The sequence below is a fragment of the Mus caroli genome, chromosome 5, assembly GCF_900094665.2.
Source record: "Mus caroli chromosome 5, CAROLI_EIJ_v1.1, whole genome shotgun sequence".
Lineage (NCBI taxonomy): Eukaryota > Metazoa > Chordata > Mammalia > Rodentia > Muridae > Mus > Mus caroli.
In genome coordinates this window covers 114,585,204-114,594,825 of record NC_034574.1, presented here as the reverse complement: position 1 = coordinate 114,594,825, position 9,622 = coordinate 114,585,204, and the positions used below count along the sequence as shown (strand labels likewise).

The following is a 9,622-nucleotide window of genomic DNA, read 5'->3' as shown; positions in this document are numbered from 1 at the left end:
CTGGAACTCACTTTGTAGACCAGGCTGGCCTCGAACTCAGAAATCCGCCTGCTTCTGCCTCCCGAGTGCTGGGATTAAAGGCGTGCACCACCACGCCCGGCCTGTTATTTCTTATTCTTCATAGACCATGGCAGGAGAATGGCCACCAAACCTGCTAAGGAGCCACTCCCTTAATAGCCTATGTTTTTTGTGTTTTCATTTTGCTAATCTCTGAATTTAAAGAAACACCATGGTATGATGTGCCTTGCCTAGTGGTAAAGGATGTGGCGTCTCTCTTTGGCATTATGCTTCTGACCTTGGCCATTTTCTCTTTGACTCTTGCTCCTTAAAAGACCTGCATCTCCCTCCCAGCTACCTCTGGCTGTAGGTTCTCAGCCCAAAACTGCAGAGAGGCCCTGATCTTAGCTTCTCAGTCCTCTGTGCTTCTCCCTCAGGTGGATGAAACTCAGTTTAAGAAGATCCTTGGCTACATCAAATCGGGACAACAAGAAGGGGCGAAGCTGCTGTGTGGTGGGGGCGCTGCCGCGGACCGTGGCTACTTCATCCAGCCCACCGTGTTCGGGGACGTAAAAGACAGCATGACCATTGCCAAGGAGGAGATCTTCGGACCAGTGATGCAAATCCTCAAATTCAAGACCATCGAGGAGGTTGTGGGGCGGGCCAATGATTCTAAGTACGGGCTGGCAGCCGCCGTTTTCACAAAGGACCTGGATAAAGCCAATTACCTGTCCCAAGCTCTGCAGGCTGGCACTGTGTGGATCAACTGCTAAGATGTGTTTGGGGCCCACTGCTTGTGGACGTTGTACATCGTGGTGCGGAGCCTAGTGCGCACCACGATGTACAACGTCCACAAGCAGGGAGGCACTAACCCCTGATGTTATGAACAGGGTTTGTGGGTGAGCATTACTGGCAGTTAACATTTCCTTGTTTCACCTCTCTCTCTCTCTCTCTCTCTCTCTCTCTCTCTCTCTCTCTCTCACTCTCTCCTCCCACAGTGGACTGGGCTGTGGAGCAGGCCCACTTTGCCCTGTTCTTCAACCAGGGCCAGTGCTGCTGCGCAGGCTCCCGGACCTTCGTGCAGGAGAATGTGTATGACGAATTCGTGGAACGCAGCGTGGCCCGGGCCAAGTNTCGGGTGGTGGGGAACCCCTTCGACAGCCGGACGGAGCAGGGGCCTCAGGTGGATGAAACTCAGTTTAAGAAGATCCTCGGCTACATCAAATCGGGACAACAAGAAGGGGCGAAGCTGCTGTGTGGTGGGGGCGCTGCCGCGGACCGTGGCTACTTCATCCAGCCCACCGTGTTCGGGGACGTAAAAGACGGCATGACCATTGCCAAGGAGGAGGTGAGCCCCTGGGCCCTGCTGCTTTTAGTAGGAAGGAGAGATGGGTGATTTGGTCCAGTTTTGATGGTGTCCCCCAAACTCTGGTTTTGCGCTCTCTCCATGCCTTAAGTTATTTACACCAAGATTCGGATATGTTGCTGTTCCCTTAAGGTTTCTGGGACGTCTCCCCAACGTAGCCCAGCCCACAGGACTTTATATTCTTTCCCCTGGAAGTCATGAGTCTGGGAATGGGCTCATCTAGCCCTTTGCATAGTTTTGACCCAAGTAAGACATCAGATGAGGCCCCGTGTTTGACTTCTTACCCAACGTGATAGCTCTTGCACGCCTCCTCTCTGTTTGAGCTTGCATGGAGCTGTTCAGCCAGGAAGCTGTATGCAGGACAGCACAGTGTCAAGGGTCTCGATTGCCTGAGTGTGCTCTGCATCAGCCTGTGATACCTTGATTTAGTTCCCATCCAGACTCTGAGGTTCCTGGGCATCCTCCCCTCCTCTGCTCTGTCCCCTGTCCCCTGTCCCCTCTGGGAATCATTGTGGAGACATAGTTCCTCTTCCTGTGGAGTCCGGACCCCATTCCCCTCATCCCCAGTCACTGCAGACTGCCACTTCCCAGCGACTTCCTTCCTGGCTCCCAGTTCTAAGGCTCCTCTGCCCCAGCTCGATGAACATGCTGGTTTCATGGTAGGTGCTCATACAATGGCCCATACCTCAGTGGGCTTCTGGGCAGGTCAGAGGTGGCGGCACCGACTGCCACCGCAGCACATCTTGCACGTAGGTCTTGGTTTCTGAATTTCATTCTCCATCATGGGAAGAGGAGCTACGTGAACAAGTGGCCTGTTCTGGAAACTGCTGGAAAAAAAAAAAAAAGCAAGAGAAACCAGAGGCCATTTCACAATAGCTTGCTCAGCAGCCAGCCTGTGCCTTGTCCCCTGGGTTAAATTGGATGGGAGCCAGTCTTAAATTCTCTAGGCTAAGTTCACATGCTAACATATTTCATTCCCTGTGAGCCTGTTTAGAAATAAGATAATTGTATGCAAAGCACAGACTACCCAGGAGGTAGCCAGTGCTGCCAGTCCTTGTCCCCTTCCTTTGTAGTCCAGGATCTGGGATACTGCTGAAGTCCCAAACTGGCTAGGTCAGGTCTCAGGCTAAACAGTATTTGTGTTTTCCTGACACTTTTCAGTCCTGAAGGTGGGGAGCAGGCCCCCCCCTCCTTCCATCCTTCCTTCTCTGTTGCTCCCTCCAGATCTTTGGACCAGTGATGCAAATCCTCAAATTCAAGACCATTGAGGAGGTTGTAGGGCGGGCCAATGATTCTAAGTACGGGCTGGCAGCCGCCGTTTTCACAAAGGACCTGGATAAAGCCAATTACCTGTCCCAAGCTCTGCAGGCTGGCACTGTGTGGTAAGAGCTGCTCCTCAACCCAGTAAAATATCTCCCCAAATATCTAGAACCCCAGAATTGGTTCTCCTGTGCCGGAGAAGGACACTGCCCCCGCCCCCTCCAGATCCCACGAAGCGGTTGATGGGCTCCCTTCCCGAGCTGTGACTGTGAGAGCCCAGGCTGAGCATAAACAACTGCTCAGCGCCTGCTTCATCACTTAGGATTAAAGAAAGAGCAAACGTGGATGGGGCTGCATAGAGATCAGTACCCTCGGCTTGACTGGTTGGAATAAAATAGTCAGCTACTGTGGAGCACAGGCTCTGGCAGGCCCTCAAGAAGTTCATCATAGGTGACTGTGTCCAGAGAAGCCTTCTGTGCTCCTGTGGGTAGGCATCGGCACCCTGTAACGGCTAAAGGCCAGAAGCCATGGTGTGAGCCAGTGGAAAATAATACATTCTCACAGGACCCGCGTGCACAGGTGGCGGGCATGGGAGCCAACAGGTAGCAACAACTCAAGTGTTCTTGAGCTGGTGGGTAAACAGACAGAAGGCAGCCCGTCCCTAGTGGAAAGTGATTCAGAAGGAATGGAGTCCTGGTGCTGGTTGAAGTGTGTGTAACCATGGCAACATGACGCTAAGTGACAGGAGTCCGGTGCTGCTAACCTTCATATCATCTGACTGACTCTACAGCCCCACGGGGGTGCTCCATTAGTGGATGCTGGGCCTGGAGGGAGGGGGCAGGAAGAGACCATTAATGTTTCTTTTTAGGATGCTACTAATACTGTGAAGATAGACAGTTAGGGCCTAATCCAGAAGACTTCTGGTTAGACCATATTCCCATGAGTGTGGTACTGCCACCAAGCTGGGACCTTCTTTAAAAAACATTGTTTTAAGTATGTGTGTGTGTGTGCGTGCGTGCGTGTGTGCGTGCGTGTGTGTGTGTGCGTGCGTGTGTGCGTGTGTGTGTGTGTGTGTGCGTGCGTGCGTGTGTGTGTGTGTGTGTGTGTGCGTGTGTGTGCGTGTGTGTGTGTGTGTTTGTATGTATGTACAGGGATACACCTGCCACAGTGAATGTATGTGGGTCATAAGACATAAGTGGTTTTCTTTCTTTTATGTGGGTCCCAGGAATTGAACTTGGTAGCCAGGCTCGGTAGCAGACCCTTCTCACCTACCCATCCACTCATGTTGCTAGCCTGAGCCGAATGCTTTGAAGTGCAGAGTTTTCACAAACATTTTAAATTAATTTTTAACTTAAAAGAGCGAGCCGGGGTGGTGATGGCGCATGCCTTATGCCTTTAAACTCAGTACTTGGGAGGCAGAGGCAGGCGGATTTATCTCTGTGAGTTCAAGGCCAGCCTGGATTATGTAACAAGTTCCAGGACAGCCAGGTCTACATATACAGAGGAACTCAGTTTTAAATGATAAAAAAAAAAAAAGAAAGAAAAAAATTAAATTAAAAAAAAGATAAGGAAGAAAAGAAAGGGAGGTGTGCTGTGTTGATACCCATCTGTGACCACATCTGCACCAACAAGGATGACAGGGAGTGTTCCTCGTGACCTGCCCCTGCCTCCATTTTCCATATAAGGTGGTGATGGTGGGGCTATCCACAGCCTGGAACCGCACACAGTCCCTCACCTGACCTGTGTGTTCTCTCCGATAACAGGATCAACTGCTACGATGTGTTTGGGGCCCAGTCTCCATTTGGGGGCTATAAGATGTCAGGGAGTGGCAGGGAGCTGGGCGAGTATGGCCTGCAGGCGTACACAGAAGTGAAGACGGTACGTACACAGCCTTCAGACTCCGTGGCCTGGCCTCTCCTGGTCACGGAAGCTAGTACTTGTGATTACTTTATAGTTTAAGCCAGAGAAGCCACAGAGGGGCTCAGACACAGTCTCTAGGATCTTGCCCACAACAGGCCTGTGTGGTCACTTGCCACAGAGTTGGTCAGCCTGAGAGGAGGCAGGACCCCAGTGGGTAGAGCAGTGAGGGGCATCCAGTAAGGAGCGTGAGCAGGCGCAGATCCAAGGCACCAGTTCTGCCCACGGGAACATAGCCCAGACCCCATTGGAAGCACAAAGAGGGTGACAGTGATGTGGACACAGGTTGTCCAAAAAGAAAAGTCAGGTGTGACATAAATCCCAGTGTGTTAATGTCTGACCAGCCATTAAAGGGAATATAGATCCCTTTAAAAATGGCTTACTGCACATTTGATGTGGGAAGTGCTTGTCTCTTGACATAAAGAATGCAAAGTAAAGAAAATGCAGATAGAGGCAGATTTTAGAACACTTTGTGATACCTACAAATTGAGGTGCAGCCCTGGGCCATGAGGGCCTTTCTTTGATGAGACGCCTGTGGACGTAGCCTTTTCCTCAGAGAGACCCTGAGGGCTCCTTGTTGGGGGCTATACAGTGCCAGATGTTGCAGCTTCCTGACCTTAACTCACCAGATGCTACCAAACTATGATGCCTTCCAATCCAATCCCCCAGAAAGGGCGCCCCCCTCCCCGACACTGGCAGATGTCCCCTAGGTCCTTGGGTGAGCATCCGGGAAGGAGATACACTACGATCTCCTGCAGAGGTCAGGCTGCTGTCAAGGAGATGTGAGAAGGAAGAGAGGGGCTCTCGTCCCCAACGGGACCTCCTGGCATTATGAAGAATTAACTGCTTCTCCGAACCTTCCACAGGTCACCGTCAAAGTGCCACAGAAGAACTCGTAAAGCGGCATGCCAGCTTCCTCAGCCTGCAGTTCTCAAAAACCCAACAAGATATACTGAGAAAAACCGCCACACACACTGCGCCTCCAAAGAGAAACCCCTTCACCAAAGTGTCTTGGGCCAAGAAAGTCAGAATTTGATAAACAGGGCTGGGCTGGTGGGGGGAAAGCTCCTGATAAACTGGGTAGGGGATGAAGCTCAATGCAGACTGCTCACGCATCCAGATGTGCAGGATGCTGCCTTCTACCCGTAGTCCCTAAGCAGCAAATGAGCAATAAAAATCAGCAGATCAAAGCCACGGGGTCAGTTCTCTAAGACATAAATTCTGAGTCTTATCTCTGTTGCATTCCGTAACTCCCTGCTTTGGGAGGAGACAAGGCTGTCCTTAGAATTGAATTAGCTCTGTGGAACACTAGCGTCTTGGTGTTTACTGGTTAGAAGTCATGAAAGGCAAGACCCCCCCCTCTATTCCTGGACACGCGGGATGCCAGGATGTCCCCACTATTTGATGGTATCATGTATATCTTATTAGCCTCATCCCCCTCTTGGTACCTGGGACCTTGGTTCTCACAAGTAATTCTAGGCTGACGAGGAGGGATGTAAGCTAAAGAGAGGGGAGTCACTATCCTTGGCTGCGGCTACATTTTGGAATTTCACACTGGCCTATCTCACAGGCCAGAGGAGGTAGTGACACCCATTTGATCCTTTCCAAGGGTGAGCCAGGTCAGCTTTCAACCAAGGGACCTCACGGCTCGGCATCAGTTGGCATGCTGCTAACCTGGAGTCGATTCAGCCAAAAGACAGTTTCCAGAAGTGACTCTATTCTCCCAATCTGTTCTGCGGCCTCTTTGGGGCACAGAGCAGAGCAGAGCAGAGCCATGTCATGTGCACAGTGCAAGGTCTGCCTCTCGAACTACCAGAACCAAGAGAGCCTGGAAGTATTAGTGACAGTGACCTGATGGAGGTGGCAGGTGATGGCCCGCGGAGGTAGATTTTCAGGGAATAAGAATGTGGCAGTGACTGGCGGCTGCAATGCAGACTCTGGTTCAGGCTATGGTCACTGCAGATGCCTGGATGTGTGACAGATGTAATGACATTGCTGAAGGACAGAGGGATCCACTCCCGGTGGAAGGCCAAGAGAGCTCTTGAGCAGGGCTCCAGTTATGTGAGCTTTCTCCCTCTTGTACCAGAAGGTTCCATTCCTAGAGGTTTTAGCTACCCGTGACCTCTGCCCTGTGTATAAATGGGGTTATTGTGACCATCTCAACGCTGCCCTGTCCTAAAGTGCTTTCAAGGGCCACCTTGTGCCCAACCTGTGATTATTCCCTATACAGAAATGCTCATGATGATTGGCATAAAAAAAAATTAAGCCAGCAATTAGCAATAGTGATTGTGAGAAGTTAAACAACTCTTGGTGCCGCCACGCTTGTGTTTTGGGGTGTTGGGTTAGCTCTGCATGGGTGCTGCAGTACTCAATCCTGGAAGCCCAGGAGCCAAGATGGTTGCTAGTAGCTGATAGGTGGGCAAATATGCCATGTGGGTACAACAGCTGCAGGCATGATGCTCACACCGAGCACAGGGCCACACCGATGCATGCAGCCCGCACCAGTGCGTGCTTATTTTCAGAATTTCCGTTTATACTCTTATGCTATGCATGACGATTAGCTGCCTGGTACCTGCCCTGTCCAAGGTCCACAGGAGCCCGGGAAGTTTAGGGGCGAAGGTCACAGATCTTATTCACCTAGTGAGTGAACAGGGTGTGGAGAGCAAGCTGCCCTCATGGGCACAAGAAAGGGATGGTGGGCTTAGCTTTAGAACTAGCCAGTCAGAGGCAGAGCTGAGGGTAGAAGGCTGATGACGCCCTGAAGTTGTCCTTCAACCTCCATATACACATCCCTGTATGCGCATGCGCACTCAATGAAATAAGTAAGTAAATACAATTTTTAAAGATCATATGCCTGGCCTGGTGCCTCGCACCTTTAACCCCAGTACCTGGAGGCAGAGGCACTTGGATCTCTTGAGTTGAAGGCCAGTCTGTTGTACAAATTGAGTTCCGGGACAGCCAGGGCTACACCGAGAAACCCTGTCTGGAAAAAACAAAAAAATTGGGTGGTTGCCTGTAATGACACACCCTGTAATCCCAAGATTTAGAAGACGGTTTAGAGAAGGCAGGAGGATTACCAAGAGTTTGAGGCCAGCTTGGACTTAAAAAAATCCTGTCTCAATAAAAAAAAGGAAAGGGGGGGGGTGGTGTCAGGCCACCAGGCAGCTTGGCGACCACAGTGACCACTGTAAGCAGTAAGCAGCAAAGTGAGCACTTGAAACCTGCAGGAGTGGGCCCTCCCTTCCTCATAGTGTGCACAGTTTAGCATGGAAACGCCAATCCAAGCACCACACTGCACATACTGACTGCATGACATTTGGCAAGTGTGTCATGGAATTGCTGCAGGAGGATTACTGTAGTCTCAAGAAGCCAAATTCCTCTCAGGTGACAAGAGGAAGGGAGGGAGTGGGGGGAGTGAGGGGTCTTCGGTGAGAGTCCTGGAGGGCTGGAAACTGCTTCTTTCCACTTCCAAAGGGCTTCCTCATCTCTCAAGCTCCACCTCCGTCCAGCTTCATTGCCCATTCTGGCTTCTGATGTGTCTGGATCCTTAGAATTGCTGCCCAGCCAGCCTTCCTCCCCAACACCCTGCAAGGAGAATGCCTGTGGCCCTGGTGTCTACACTGTCTGGTCCGGTTGATGTGGAATACCTCCATCAAGCTAGTGCTATAGAGATGGGATGAAGCTTAGATCCGAGTCATACCATCCACCCCGCCACCAGGAGACGCATCCCCACTATCCAAAGAAGACTAGAACTTGCAACGTGAGAAATTAGCCCCAGTCTGATGCACACGCATTCTCTTATAGTCAGTGAGACAGAGAGCAGTAGGGAGAATGGGATGGGGTGTGTGTGGTGGTGGTGGTGGTAATTCTTGGCCCCGGGCGTGTGAATCCAACTCATTTCGAGACAAGCAGTTAATCCGGAACTAAGCAGGCAGGTGTGATGAGCAGCCTGAAGCACAGGCTTCCACACCCAAGACACGGTAATCCTTCCTCTGTGAAGGAACCCTCTGGGCCGGAAGCAGCTGTCTAGGGGTGAAAACAAGGTTCTCAGGTTCCGTGGAGGAGCCTGATCTCTCTGGGTACTTGGATATGGGCCGATCACAGGAGTATTGGGTGCAAAGCCGTTGTTTGTGGGTTTGGCCTTCTCTGATCCTCAGGAGGAAATGCTGGGGTCTTGAGCACAACAAAAAGGCACGCGGGTACTGGAGCGGAGACCCAGATGTTAGCGCCGCCTGGTGGCCAATGGCCGAACCACAGCGATATCCTCTGAAGGGATCAAGACCGCAAGTTGGCTTAAAGGGAGGAACTGAAAACAGGGTTTCCAAGATGGCTCTGCAGTAAAGAAAGCTTGCCACCGAACAGAACCACCTGAGTTTGATTCCTAGAACCCACGAGGTGGAAGGAATCGAGAACTGCAAGAAAATAGGGATCCCCAACAAAAACCTTCCTATGGATCTTCACAGCAGCCGAAGGGAAATGCTAAACCTCACTCAACATTTCATCTACCAACAGATGAATCACAATGTGGCCTGGTCCTCCATGGAACTGTCCCACACCCAAGAGGAAATGAGGGTCATCAGGCTTGGTAACAGTTGCCCACTAAAGCTATCTCACTGGGCCTCTCTGTTTCTATGTTTGCTTTTGAGACAAAGTTTCTGTGTAGCCCTGAGTATCCTAGCACTCACTCTATAGACCAGGCTGGCCTGCAACTCTCAAAGATCCTCATAGTTCTGCCCCTGAATCTTGGAAGTAAAGATGACGTATCCATTCTCGATATTTTGGCCCATGTGGTCAGGCATGCCCTGCTCCCTCCCTCCCTCCCCTCCTCCCCCATTTTCTTGCTGTCTTTCATTTCCCCTTCCTTTTTTAGTTTATCCCAGTGGATTGCCAACATTATACCTGCCCACCATCTGTATTGCGTGTTTGTTTGTTACCTAGTTTGTTTTCTTACATGACCACAGTTCACATAACAGATTTGGGGAGTCCGATCAACAGGACAGGATACCTGTCAATGTGGATATCTACACTGAAGACATCTGCGGAGGTGGGGGGTGGGGGGTGGGGATATTCTGATCCTGCTCC

At 51.1% G+C, this 9,622-nt stretch overlaps 1 protein-coding gene across 1 annotated transcript in view; it reads left to right on the top strand.

Moving 5' to 3' along the window:
* The window catches only part of Aldh2 (aldehyde dehydrogenase 2 family member), a 25,613-nt gene extending 19,879 nt beyond the window's left edge, over positions 1 to 5,734 (top strand). Inside the window, exons 9-12 of the mRNA XM_021161715.2 lie at positions 996 to 1,345; positions 2,588 to 2,745; positions 4,387 to 4,501; positions 5,407 to 5,734. Of these exons, the coding sequence (XP_021017374.1) occupies positions 996 to 1,345; positions 2,588 to 2,745; positions 4,387 to 4,501; positions 5,407 to 5,439 (656 nt within the window). The 3' untranslated portion in view covers positions 5,440 to 5,734. The remainder of the gene's footprint in view (positions 1 to 995; positions 1,346 to 2,587; positions 2,746 to 4,386; positions 4,502 to 5,406) is intronic.
* Positions 5,735 to 9,622: the final 3,888 nt, after the last annotated feature.